This window comes from Mobula hypostoma, chromosome 3 (genome assembly GCF_963921235.1).
Source record: "Mobula hypostoma chromosome 3, sMobHyp1.1, whole genome shotgun sequence".
NCBI classification, from domain to species: domain Eukaryota; kingdom Metazoa; phylum Chordata; class Chondrichthyes; order Myliobatiformes; family Myliobatidae; genus Mobula; species Mobula hypostoma.
In genome coordinates this window covers 144,820,118-144,834,434 of record NC_086099.1, presented here as the reverse complement: position 1 = coordinate 144,834,434, position 14,317 = coordinate 144,820,118, and the positions used below count along the sequence as shown (strand labels likewise).

General features: G+C 41.6%; 1 protein-coding gene across 1 annotated transcript in view; it reads left to right on the top strand.

Annotated features, from left to right (window-relative positions):
* The window catches only part of sdhaf3 (succinate dehydrogenase complex assembly factor 3), a 31,834-nt gene extending 17,928 nt beyond the window's left edge, over positions 1-13,906 (top strand). Inside the window, exon 2 of the mRNA XM_063043814.1 lies at positions 12,567-13,906. Within this exon, the coding sequence (XP_062899884.1) occupies positions 12,567-12,770 (204 nt within the window). The 3' untranslated portion in view covers positions 12,771-13,906. The remainder of the gene's footprint in view (positions 1-12,566) is intronic.
* The last annotated feature ends 411 nt before the right edge of the window (positions 13,907-14,317 follow it).

Here is a 14,317-nt window from a genome sequence, read left to right as displayed (position 1 = left end):
TTCTGTTCAAGGACTGCATATCCTAAAAATGGATGTAGGTTTAAAAACTTAAGTATAATTTCATTCAGCTTTTCTTCAGTGTTGAAAATATGCACTGTCAATTAATCAGTTTGTGTACAATTTTCATGTATGTAAATTACATTACAGGTAAAAAGTAGACAGTTTGCTGCATCAACTGAATGATCTCTCTATCTATTTTCAGTTCTTCACCATGAACTATTTTTCTCACAAATACGTACCTATTTCCTTTTTAAATATGATGGCCATTTTGAGCAGCACAAACTCTTGCACACAGCAATGTGAAAATAATCATCATCATGTTGTTCTTGTGATGTTTAAACATTGGCTAGGACACTAAAGATAACTGGCTTGCTCTTTCTCTTGTGAACACCTGGGAGAGTAGCTGGCAGAAATATCAAGACCATGTCTGAGAAGGGATATCAGAGAGTCTGCCAGCTTCTTTCCTGAGGCCACTGATTGAACCTTGGAGAAGTAGCAGACAACGGACAAATAAAGTTTTGTGATTGCACATGGCTGTGCAATGGGTTTTATGAGAAAAAGTTTTAAGTCTCTGTTGTTAACTTAAAACGTGCTACATTTCAGCACATTCCTATTATTAGTGCTTGGGATTGAAGCTATGTGCTTTAATTTTATTTAAAGAGATCATGAAGTCACAAGGTCCATTGTGGAAATGTTTAAAGGGGTGGTAGTTAGTCTTTGAGGATAAAATATCTTCATTGCACATTTTCTCATTTTCTCTCATTCCAAATAAATCTCTAATTTGCATAAGGTTACCTTTTACTTACATTGCTATAAATAAAGACTTGCTCCAAAGTAGTTGTGTGGAGCTTTGCTTGACATTGTTTGCCAAATTAATGATCAAATGTGTTTGTTTTGGTTTCATTGGCCCCTTAGTCGTTAATTAATACAGCATGGAAAAAGTCCCTTTATCCCCATTAGTCCAAACCAACCAAGACACCAACCTAAGCCTGTCCTATTTCCCTGTGTTTGACCTATAATCCTCTAAATCCATCCTATCCATGTACCTGTCCAACTATCTTTTAAAAGTTGTTATTGTACCTGCCTCAACCACTTCCTTTGGCAGCTCCTTCATTGCAGTGCCTTGAAAAAGTACAGTATTCAGCTCCCAATCCTTTGCTCACATAAATGAGTATTACAACCAATGATTTTCATCAATTTAACTGAGAGTTTTTATTTGTGAATCACATGCTTTTTTTTTCACAGCAGAGCCCCAAAACAGGGAAAATTGTAAAGCATGAAAAACTAAAAATTCAAAATGTGAAATGTTAGCAGTTCAGAAGTACTCACCCCCCCCCCCCCCCACTTCGGTCAGTACTTAGCTATTAGCTCTCTCAGCTATTAGCCATTAGCCTTTTTGGATAGTCGCCATTAGCTTTGCACGACGCCATGGACCAAAGTTTGCCCATTCCTCCTTGTGTAATTGCTCAAGCTGTGCCAGGTTGGTTGGGGAGCGGTGGTGGACAGCAATCTTGAGGTCTTGCCGGTGATGTTTGATCAGTGATGTTAAAGTCAGAACTCTAAATGGGCCACTCAAGGACATCAATTTTCTTCATTTGAAGCCACTCCACAGTTGCTCTGGTAGTGTGCTTTGGGTTGTTGTCCTGCTGAAAGATGAACTTCCTCCCCAGTTTAAGCTTTCTGGCAGAGGCTAGCAGGGTTTTAATCCAGGATCCCTCTGTATTTAGCAGCATTCATCTTCCCATCAGTTTTGACCAGATTTGGAGTCCCTTCTTCTGAAAACCATCCCCATAGTATGATGCTACCTCCACCATACTTTTACAGTAGGGATGGTATTACATGGTATTAGATTTGTGGCACACTTACTGCTTAGTGTTGAGGCCAACCCACAAGCCCTTCTTCCACATCTTTACAGTATCTTGCAACATCTTTATGGGCAAAGATATGCTTTTTTTAAAAAAAAACTTGGGCTATTTCCTTGCCACTTTTCCGTAAATACCCCTTTTGTGCATGGTCTTAGAGATTGTGAAGCCATGAACTTCATCACCAGTTGCAGCCACTGACTTTTGCGGCTCATTCAGAGTGACTGTTGACATCACAGTAGCTTCTTTTACAAGCACCATTCTTCTCCAGTGATTAATTTTAGAGGGGTGGCCTGACCCTAGGCAGTGCGGCTGTGGTTTCACGGTGGACTGCACTGAACTCCAAGGTACGTTTAGTGCCTTTGCGATGGTTTTGCACCCTTCCCCAGATTTGTGCTTCTCTGTTATCATTTCCCTGACTTGACTTGAATGCTTTTTTGTCTTCATTTTGGTGTTTACTCTGTTGAAAATCTACCATACTGTTGGACCTTACAGAAAAAGTGTGTATTTACAGTATTCTTTTGAATGAATTAAAAACAGGTGAGCTTCCAATTTTCTACATCAACAAATTGGGTGAGTTGGTAAGGTTATACAGTATATTACACCTGAGGAAAGTTAGCGTAGTAATTACAAAGGGGATGAATACTTTTTCAGCCTCACAATTTTGGTTTTTAATTTTTAATGAATTGTTGACAGGTTTTGGTATTTTTCTTCTGATTTGACATGATCCACAATGTTTTGTAGATTAGCTCAAAATCCTGCTTCAATATATTTTAAATTAAGAAAATGAGTCAGTAAAATGTGAAAATAGTTGTGCGGGCTGAATAGTATTTTAGGGCATTGTATATGTTTCACCCTCTGTTCCCCCTCCCTGCCGCCCTTGCCCCTCACTCTGATGGGAGCCTGTAGACCTTAAGCTCCTGCTATATCACATTTAACATCTTCCCACTTGCCAGAGTTCCCCTTTGCCTGAAAATAATCTATTCCTATCAACCTTTGCAAGCTCCTGTCTAATATCATCAAATTTTGTCTTGTCCCATTTTAGAATTTTAAGTTTTGATCCAGATCTGTCCCTTTCCAAAACTAAAAGAATTATGAGCACTGGTTCCAAAGTGCTCCCCTATTGTCACCTTGCCCTGCCAAAGTACCCAGGAGTAGGCTGAGCTTTGCCCTCCTCCAAGTTGCATCCTCTATGTATTGCCTGAGGAAATTTTCCTGAAAGTGTGTAACAAATTTCACCTCATCTTAGTCCATTTTACTTTCAGATAGCTAAAGTCTCTTCTGACAAGGGGGATGTTTGAAATCCTGAACACAGTGCTTTACTATTGTTCTTTGCATTGTTTTTCCAACGTTGTGTTGTTGTTTAGAACACAGAGGGAGTGGGTGTTGCATACTGAAGGTCCTCTCCAGACCCTTAAATGCATCTTCAGTGTGCTGCTTTCCTGTTCAATCCCAAACTGATGATGGTGTAAGTTTAACTTTGTGCTTCTACATTCCTATCCGGTGTCATAAACCAAGTTGCTGATGCATATGCACTGTTATCTAATTTCCTTGCCGAAGGAGAGGGATCAGAGAAGTTGGTTTACTATACAATGAAAGCATCATGACCATTGCTCAGGAATTTTACACACAGATGCATACTGTACCAGCTTGACTTTTAATGGATTGGAGACCTTTATTTTTAACAGTTACCATAAGTTGGTTGTTCTAGGAATGCTCAAATTGCCACGTGGAACTGAAGAAAGATATAGAATTTGCTAACCTAAGCACCTACTCAATCTAACTGGTATCATCAGTTGCAAAGTTAACATGATTGGCTGTCCTAATCGATGAGGTAGTGGTCATCAGACTTTTTAAGAAAAGTCTACTGAGAAATCTGCATGTAAAAAAAAGGCAGCGCCTGGAAGGATCAGGCAGTGGTAATGTCTGGCCACCAGACTCAATAGTCAATATATTGTCTTAAAGGCTGTAAAGATCCTGAGAATTCCTAGGCGTCAGTGTTTGGATGAGTTAAAGAAACTGATTTTCTTCTCTTGAGTTATTTCTTGTTAGTTTTTTTTTGTAAGCTGTACCTCTCTGTTGCATAGCCATGGATGCATAATAATAATGTATAACACATGAGAATATTGATTATTTTTAATATCATTTCATTTTACTTGAGGTTGCCCTTACCATCTTAACGGGCACGTTTCTGGAGACCTGCAACTCTGTGGGCCCAGTGTTAAAGCAAAAGCTATTTTAATATTGCTCTATGGACATGCTCCTGTAAGTTGACCGCTCACCTTTCCCATAGGGTTGTGATTGCCGGCACTCCTTGACATGCGAAAGGCAAATGTGAAAATCAAAAGGTGGAAGCCAGCCACCCACTCAAATATTAATTTTGAATTTGAATCTCTATTGTTCTAAAATTAAAATTAAAAATTAAAGTTTTAAAATTAAAAATTGAATTTTTAAAATTAAAATTTAGGCCGGAAGGTGAAACGTCAGAGCTAACACGTTGGAGGGCAGAGGTCAAACCTGGAACATTTTATGCATTTCAGATGGTGACTTTTAGGGGAATTTTACAACCAAAACCACATATCCTTTCTTGGAACGTGCCTCCGTCGCCAACTTACTCCAGTTGGCTTTAGGATTCGTTTCCAAGCCTCTCAATTTGGACCTTCTGAGGTTCCCAGGTACTCACATTTTATTGACTCTGCCTCTCGCCGCTTCTCCCGTCAAGCTCTGAAGGCGACGCTCTCCGCCATGAGGAGGTACTTGGTGTCCCTATCCCAGACCCTTCCACACCTTCGGGACACTTTCTTCGCCGTCTGTAATGGTCCTACCCGCTATTTCATCCTCCGTCGGATCCACGCCTGCAATCGCCGTTTTTTTGACTTTGTCATGTTAGGCAAAGATCGTAAGATCTTACATCTACGGACTCCAGAGCCTGCCGGCCCCGACGCTAGCAGGCATGAACTTTCAATTGCGGCGCCTGCCATTGATCTCGGCGGCTCCAACACCTCAGGGCATATTCAAAACCCGGACTCCAGCAACGACCATGGACACTTTCGAAATGATTACGCAACCACCAACTGCGACTCCAGCCTTGAACTCCAGGCCGGGTCTTTATGTGCTGCTGCTGTGACTCCCGTCTCCCCTTCCCCCACCACCACTCCGCAGCCCCGTCTTCCTCAGATCCCACCGTCAACTCCTGGGCCCTCAGAGGCTCCATCTTCCTCTCACCCCAACCCTCCCCTCTCCATTGACACCCCCAGCCTCCCCCCTCCCCCCTCTGATCCCAGCTCTCATCCGTGCCGGGTCTTTACCATCCCCTCCGACCTTCAACTGTCGGAGGCAGAACGCTCTGTTCTCAGTAAGGGCCTCACGTTTGTCCCCCTTCGCCCACACCTCAGCGAGTTCCGTGTTCGCCACGATGCGGAACTTTTCTTCCGCCGTCTCCGTCTCCGAGCCTACTTCTTCGGCAAGGACTCTTCCACCCCCACCGATGACCCCTTCTCCCGTCTTCAACCCTCCTCTTCTTCATGGACACCCCGCTCTGGTCTTCTGCCTGCTCTGGATCTCTTTATTGCCAACTGCCGACGGGACATCAACCGTCTCGACTTCACCGCACCTTGTCCCCATTCCAACCTCACTCCTTCGGAACGCTCTGCTCTCCACTCCCTCCGCACTAATCCTAACCTTATTATTAAACCCGCTGATAAAGGGGGTGCTGTTGTAGTCTGGCGTACTGACCTCTACCTTGCCGAGGCACAGCGACAACTCGCGGATACCTCCTCTTATTTACCCCTCGATCGTGACCCCACTAAGGAGCACCAGGCCATTGTCTCCCACACTATCAACGACTTTATCTGCTCAGGGGATCTCCCATCCACTGCTACCAACCTTATAGTTCCCACACCCTGCACTTCCCGTTTCTACCTCCTACCCAAGATCCACAAATCTGCCTGTCCTGGCCGACCTATTGTCTCAGCTTGCTCCTGCCCCACCGAACTCGTTTCTGCATACCTCTACACTGTTTTATCACCCCTTGTTCAATCCCTTCCGACCTATGTTCGTGACACTTCTCACGCTCTTAAACTTTTCGATGATTTTAAGTTCCCTGGCCCCCACCGCTTTATTTTCACCATGGATGTCCAGTCCTTATATACTTCCATCCCCCATCAGGAAGGTCTCAAAGCTCTACGCTTCTTTTTGGATTCCAGACCTAATCAGTTCCCCTCTACCACCACTCTGCTCCGTCTAGCGGAATTAGTCCTTACTCTTAATAATTTCTCCTTTGGCTCCTCCCACTTCCTCCAAACTAAAGGTGTAGCTATGGGCACCTAGCTATGCCTGCCTTTTTGTTGGGTTTGTGGAACAATCTATGTTCCGTGCCTATTCTGGTATCTGTCCCCCACTTTTCCTTCGCTACATCGACGACTGCATTGGCGCTGCTTCCTGCACGCATGCAGAACTCGTTGACTTTATTAACTTTGCCTCCAACTTTCACCCTGCCCTCAAGTTTACCTGGTCTATTTCCGACACCTCCCTCCCCTTTCTAGATCTTTCTGTCTCTGTCTCTGGAGACAGCTTATCCACTGATATCTACTATAAGCCTACTGACTCTCACAGCTATCTGGACTATTCCTCTTCTCACCCTGTCTCTTGCAAAAACGCCATCCCCTTCTCGCAATTCCTCCGTCTCCGCCGCATCTGCTCTCAGGATGAGGCTTTTCATTCTAGGACGAGGGAGATGTCTTCATTTTTTAAAGAAAGGGGCTTCCCTTCCTCCACTATCAACTCTGCTCTTAAACGCATCTCCTCCATTTCACGTACATCTGCTCTCACTCCATCCTCCCACCACCCCACTAGGAATAGGGTTCCCCTGGTCCTCACCTACCACCCCACCAGCCTCCGGGTCCAACATATTATTCTCCGTAACTTCCGCCACCTCCAACGGGATCCCACCACTAAGCACATCTTTCCCTCCCCCCCTCTCTCTGCATTCCGCAGGGATCGCTCCCTACACAACTCCCTTGTCCATTCGTCCCCCCCATCCCTCCCCACTGATCTCCCTCCTGGCACTTATCCGTGTAAGCGGAACAAGTGCTACACATGCCCTTACACTTCCTCCCTTACCACCATTCAGGGCCCCAAACAGTCCTTCCAGGTGAGGCATCACTTCACCTGTGAGTCGACTGGGGTGATATACTGCGTCCGGTGCTCCCGATGTGGCCTTTTATATATTGGTGAGACCCGACACAGACTGGGAGACCGCTTTGCTGAACATCTACGCTCTGTCCGCCAGAGAAAGCAGGATCTCCCAGTGGCCACACATTTTAATTCCACATCCCATTCCCATTCTGACATGTCTATCCACGGCCTCCTCTACTGTAAAGATGAAGCCACACTCAGGTTGGAGGAACAACACCTTATATTCCGTCTGGGTAGCCTCCAACCTGATGGCGTGAACATTGACTTCTCTAACTTCCGCTAGGCCCCACCTCCCCCTCGTACCCCAGCTGTTACTCATTTTTATGCACACATTCTTTCTCTCACTCTCCTTTTTCTCCCTCTGTCCCTCTGAATATACCTCTTGCCCATCCTCTGGGTCACCCCCCCCCCCGTCTTTCTCCCTAGGCCTCCTGTCCCATGATCCTCTCGTATCCCCTTTTGCCTATCACCTGTCCAGCTCTTGGCTCTATCCCTCCCCCTCCTGTCTTCTCCTATCATTTTGCATCTCCCCCTCCCCCTCCAGCTTTCAAATCCCTTACTCACTCTTCCTTCAGTTAGTCCTGACGAAGGGTCTCGGCCTGAAACGTCGACTGCGCCTCTTCCTATAGATGCTGCTTGGCCTGCTGCGTTCACCAGCAACTTTGATGTATGTTGCTTGAATTTCCAGCATCTGCAGAATTCCTGTTGTTTTTGTTCCAGTTACGTTTGAGCTGGTTATGAAAAGATGGGAAAAAATATCAAACCTGCTTATTTGTATGACTCCATAAATGACTTAACAGAGCTAGCCTCTTAATCTGGCTGACTAGCTAGGAAGGGAATTTCAAAAGTGGTAACTGATTCACCTTTCAATTTGGCAAGGAGCAAGGGAAAAACTTGCTGTTTTTAGGCTTCATTTCCCTCCTCATAATCACCATGGCTCTTTTTAACTGAACAGTCAAGAAGGCTAGATTTTGGTAACTCATTTATCATAATACTGTACAATGTTTTTTCTTTCCCCATTTGATTCTAATCTTGTAAGTTCGCTGAATATAAAAAATGTAAATGTTATAAAAGTGGAATTGGTCGTAAATTGAATTATATTTGGATTGTCACCCTGCCTCTTGAATGTATTAGTGCAATTTCCAAAGCAAAGAAAAGATGAATTATAACTAATAACATAATGCATTTCTAATCTTCTGATCGTTAATTACATTTTCATAATGGAAATTTCTCATAAGTGAATTGTGGTATTATTAAAGCATGATTGTTTTGCCTTAAGTCAGGAGTCAATCTTGGGTGCTTTATAACTGATGTCAGTGATTAAGTTCGTTAAATATGCCAAAGAGTTGGAACAAATGTATCATTCTGCCTGAGATTGATTCTGTATCTCAAAGGCAAATGGCCATGCACTTTAGTGGTAGATATAATAAAAGCTCAAATCATCACATTCATAAATTATCAGTAAGTGCTACTTTACCACCTGAAATGTTGGTTTATTTAGTCAGAGTTCTGTAACATTTTCCAACAAGTGACAGAGATGTTTCAAATATTAATATTAATTGTAATTGTTTTTCAGAATTCTCTTTGAGTTTCTTGTAGCATTCTAATTTTCAGTTATAAATACAGTATATGTGCTAAAAGTCACACAACATGCAATGTGTACATTATTCTATGGGTGTTAAAAAAACACAAGATATAATAAATAAAGCTGAGTCCATAGAAAGATTTTGTGGTTATGACAGTAAAATTTATTTGGCTCTTGAAATAAAAATTGCATATTTTAAACATTACAGCTTTTTTCTTTTGTTCTGTTCCCTGTGGTGATTCTTCATTGTGGCACTATTTCTTTAAAGGCTTCAGATTTTACACACAGCTTTTATTAGCAGTAAAATATCAGATGGTTTTTGAAAATGTATAAGGCACATGATTAATTGATATTTAACCATTTAAAATACTTCGTGTTTTTGCATGGTCATTAGTTGTTGCTGTACTGGGTTTATAAACAGATAATTAAATTCAGTACTTGCAGTGCCATTGTTTGAATAGAGTCTTGAAGAATACCTACTTCAGGAAAATCACCTTTTGGTTTTGAATGAGGTTCTCTGAAAAACATGTACATTAATTAAAACAGTAGTTATATTTAGAACACTTCAATCAGAGCAAAAGTAAAGCTGACAACTCCCTTAATTCATAATATTTAGACACATACTCATTGTAGTAATTTCAGCTAGAATTTAGCAATTAATATGCCACTTTAAAATAAAAATTTCCTTTACAACGAAGTCACAGCTTAAATCATGTGAATAATCTTGCTGATAAAATAAGTCAGAATTATAACACATTTTAACCCACGGTTGAGGTATGAACCACTACATTTCAAATAAGTTAAACTGCTATTAGGGAAAGAGACAGGGCAGGTGACAAGTTTGTGTAGGGAACCACTTTGCATCTCGTGATCATAATGCCATTAGTTTCAAAGTAAATCTGGAAAAAGATAGGTTTGGCCTGCAGGTTGAGATTCTAAATTGGGGGAAGGACAATTTTGATGGTATCAAAAAGGATATGGCAAGTGTGGATTGGGACAGGTTATTTTCGGGAAAAGGTTTACCTGGTAAGTGGGGGCATTCAAAAGTGCAATTTTGAATGTACAAAGCTTGTATGTGCCTGTCAGACTAAAAGGTTAAGGTAACAAATTTAGGGAACTTCGTTTTTCAAGAGATATTGAGGCCATGGTTGAGAAAAAAAGGAGGTACGTCACAGGTATAGGCAGGTAGGAATAGGTAATGGAAGTATAGGTAATGGAAGTATAGGTAATGGAAGAAATCTGGAGGGCTAAAAAGAAGGCATGAGGTTGCTTAAGGAGACAAGGTAATTCCTAAGGAATTCTACAGCAATCTTAAGAACAAAAGGATTGCAAAGGACTAAATTGATCCTCTGGAAGATCAGAATGGTAATCCATGTGGAGCCAAAAGAGGTGAGGGGGAGATCTTAAATGGATTTTTTGCATCTGTATTTACTCAGGAGATGGACACAGAGTGCATAGAAATGAGGGTCCACTTCTTGGACCCTATACAGATTGCAGAGGAGCAAGTATTTGCTGTCTGGAGGCAAATTAGGGTGGATAAATCCCAGGGCCTGACAGGGTGTTCCCTCGGATGCTGTGGGAGGCAAGGGCAGAAATTGCAGGGGTCCTAGCAGAGGTATTTATATCACCCTTAGCAACAGATGAGGTACCAGAGGATTAAAGGATAGCTAATGCTGTTCCGCTGTTTAAGAAAGGCTCTAAAAAAACCCAGGAAATTGTACGCTAGTGAGCCTGACATAAGTAGAGGGTGAGTTTTTGTAAGGTATTGTAAGGGACTGGACATATGAATACTTGGATAGACATGGACTGTTTAGGATAGTCAGCGTGGCTTCGTGCATGGCAGGTCGTGTCTATCCAATGTTACAGAGTTTTTTGAGGATGTTGCCAGGAAATTTGATGAAGGCAAGGCAGTGGATTGGCATTCAAGATGAGGTAGTAAATTGGATTAGACAATGGCTTTTTGTGAGAAGCCAAAGACCGGTATTAGATGGGGTCCTCTCTGACTGGAGGAGTGCCACAGGGATCAGTGCTGGGACCGTTGTTGTTTGTCATCTACATCAGTGATCTGGATAATAATATGGTTAACTGGATAAGCTCCTTTTCAGGTGACACCAAGACTGGGGGTGTAGTGGAGAGTGAATCAGAGCTTGCAGCGGGATCCGGAACAGCTGGAAAAATAGGCTGAAAAATGGCAGATAGAATTTAAAGCAGACAAGTATGAGGCGTTGTACTTCGGCAGGACCAGCCAGGGTAGGTCTTACACAGTGAACAGTAGGGCACTGAGGAGAAGTGTAAAACAAAGGGATCTGGGAATATAGGTCCGTAATTCATTGAAAGTGGTGTCACAGGTAGATAGGCCTTAAAGAAAGCTTTTGGCGTATTGGCTTTCATAAATCAAAGTATTGAGTACAAGAGATGAGATGTTATATTGAGGTTGTATAAGACATTGGTGAAGCCGGATTTGGAGTATTGTGTGCAGTTTTGGTCATCTACCGACAGGAAAGATGTAAACAAATTTGGAAGAGTAGAGAGAAAATTTAGAAGGATGTTGCCAGGACTGGAGGACCTAAATTATAGGGAAAGATTGAATAGGTTAGGACTTTATTCTTTGGAACGAAGAAGATTGAGGGAGATTTGATAGAGGTGTACAAAATTATGAGGGTATACATAGGGTAACTGCAAGCAGGCTTTTCGAATGAAGTTGGGTGAGACTACAACTAGAGGTCATGGGTTAAGGGTGAAAGATGAAAGATAAAGGGAACATGAGGGGAAACCTCTTCACTCAGAGGGTCAGGAAAGTATGGAACAAGCTGCCAGTGCAAGTGGGGCATGTGAGCTCGAGTTCAGTGTTCAAGAAAAGTTTAGATAGGTACATAGATGGTAGGGGTACAGAGGGCTACGGTCCTGGTGCAGGTGGATGGGAGTAGGCAGTTTAAATGGTTCAGCACAGACTAGATGGGCCAAAGGACCTGTTTCTGTGCTGTACTTTTCTATTACTTTATGACGCTTAAAGATTCTAATTTTTTTTAACAGTAGGTATTCTGCTCCACCCCTCCTCATTTTTAGGAAATAACAAAAATGAGACATTTGAGTATCAGAGTTGTCAAGCTGCAGCTAACTGACTACAGAAGCTGTGTGATTGGTTATCAGATCTATCCATACTATCCTTTGGCCTTAACTCACATACTGACAGATACAGATACTAATTGCAATGTTTCAACAGTAAACCTGACTGTCTTCCGCAGGCACGAGTTAGCTGTAGCTAAACAAAACATTGGTAAGGCTGCTCTTGGGAGTTATGTGTACTGCTTTGGTAATCACAATACAGGAAGGATGTAGTCGTATTAGAAAGATTGCACAAGATATTCAACAGGATATCTGGTATGGAGGGCTTTACTTAAAAGGCAAGTTTGGAAAGGCTGGGTTTATATTAATTGAAATGTTGTTGGTTTGGTGGTAACTTTATGGAGGTTCATAAAATGATGAGTGGCATAGATGGGATAATTTCAATCTGATAGACAGGTTTTTCATACAAGTGGTGGTGATTTCATGGTACCTGTAGTTATTTTCCAGAGGGGGTGGCAGAGGCAGAAATAATTAGTGTTCAAAAGGTATTTGGACCAACATAGGAAAGGAGTACGGGGATGGGCCTAATGTGGACACACAGGATTAGCATAGCTAGACATCATAGTCATCACAGAATCATGGAGTTACAGAATTAGCCTGAATGACCCATTTTGGTGGTGTACAACTGCATGTCTCTAATACTTAACCTCAAGAGGAGAAAGTCGTTTCTGATATATTTGTTTACTTAATGTCTTTAATCTTGTCAAGTTTGATGAAGTAGCATTGCTAGTGAGATAAGTGGGCACTTTTCAGTTTAATGACTTCCTAATGCAGCACTTTGATTTCTCTTTGTTCAGGCATATGCAGATATACTACAGACACAGGTTATGGAGAGTGCGAAGCAACCAATGGAGAAGATTCGATATGGAGCCAATCTGACGGCAAATAAATTGCAAAGCTTTAATGAACAACAAATTGGACAACTATATGAACTGATGCAGGAAGCCACAAAACCTAATTATGAACTCAGTACTGAAAATGACCCCCATCACAAGGAGTAATTTAGCAAGTACCACAACAGGAAGAACACAAAATACTAGAGAATCGAATCTTTCATTTTCTTTCTGTTGTTAGAAATAATTTTCTTTTAGTATCTTTTTCTATATGTAGCAGTGTTTAATAAGGACACCATTTTAACCCAAAAAACATAACATCATAGTACTTAGGAACAGTATGTATTTCAGCATATTACTCAAAGATAAATAGGCTTCCAATAATAAAACCCTAAACATTCAAACAATTCTGTAAAACTGGCAAAACCATTAGTTCAATATTGTATAAAGAAACCTTTCTATATATAGTAGAGAAATGTTTTTTTGTGGCATTTGATGTACTTTTGCAATTTGTAATCTTGAAAGGAGTACATAATGAATAAATTTCATTACATTATCTGTAGGTTATTGATGATGGGATTTAATGAAGGCAGATGTTGAATGTCAAAGGAAGGTAGTTTGAATGTGAATCTGAAGGGCATTTTTTTTTTGCAGAGTATGATTGGATTCTGCAACATGCTACCTGAACAGGTGATGGGGCAGATACTCTCATGACATTTCAGAAGCATCAGGACAAGTGGTTTGAATCACAACCAAAAAAGGCAACAGAACTAATGCAAGTAAATGTGATTAATGTCTATGGGTACCACAAGAAGCATGGAAATGTTTGGCCATGGTCCTGACTCTAACTCTTATGATTGTTTCAATTATGTTATTTTGATCTTAAATAACTGCAGTGACAGATTTCATGGATTTTATTCCACTGGGATGGAATTAAATGTATTAACATTTAAAATGTTAGCCTCAATGATTAGGAGAAGGCTGGAGTTTCTGGGAGTGACCTGGAAGGTGCAGGATAGATACATCCCAAAGAAGAGGAAGTATTCTAAAGGCAGGATGACATAACCGTGGCTGACAAGGGAATTCAAAGCCAACACAAAAGCAAATGAGTGGGTGAATAATAGAGCAAAAATTAGTTGGAAGTTAGAGGATTGAGAAATTTGTAAAAACCGACAAAGAGCAATTAAATAAACCATAAGGGGGGAGAAATGAAATATGAAGGTAAGCTAGACAATAATATCAACCTGATATTATTGGCTGATCTCAGTAGTTGGGAAGATGTTGGAATCGGTTGGAATTCTTTTAAGAAATAACAAGCAGGATAGATAAAGGAGAATTGGTAGATATTGTGTACTTGAGTTTTCAAAAGGCCTTTGATAAGATGCCGCACATGAGGCTACAAAACCAGATAAGAACCCAGGGAATAACAGGAAAGATACTGACATGGATAGAGCATTGGCATTTTGTCAGGAGACAAAGAATGAGAATAAAGGTTTCTTTTCGGATTGGCTGCTGGTGACTTAGTGGTGTTCCACAGGGGTTTGTGTTGCAACTGCTTCTTTTTACGTCATATGTAAATTATTTGGATGATGAAATTGATGGCTTTGTGGACGATATAAAAATAGGTGGAGGGGCAGGTAGTCCCAAGGAAGCAGACAGACTGCTGAAGAACTTTGACAGATTAGGAGAGTGGGCAAAGCGGTGGCAGGTGGAGT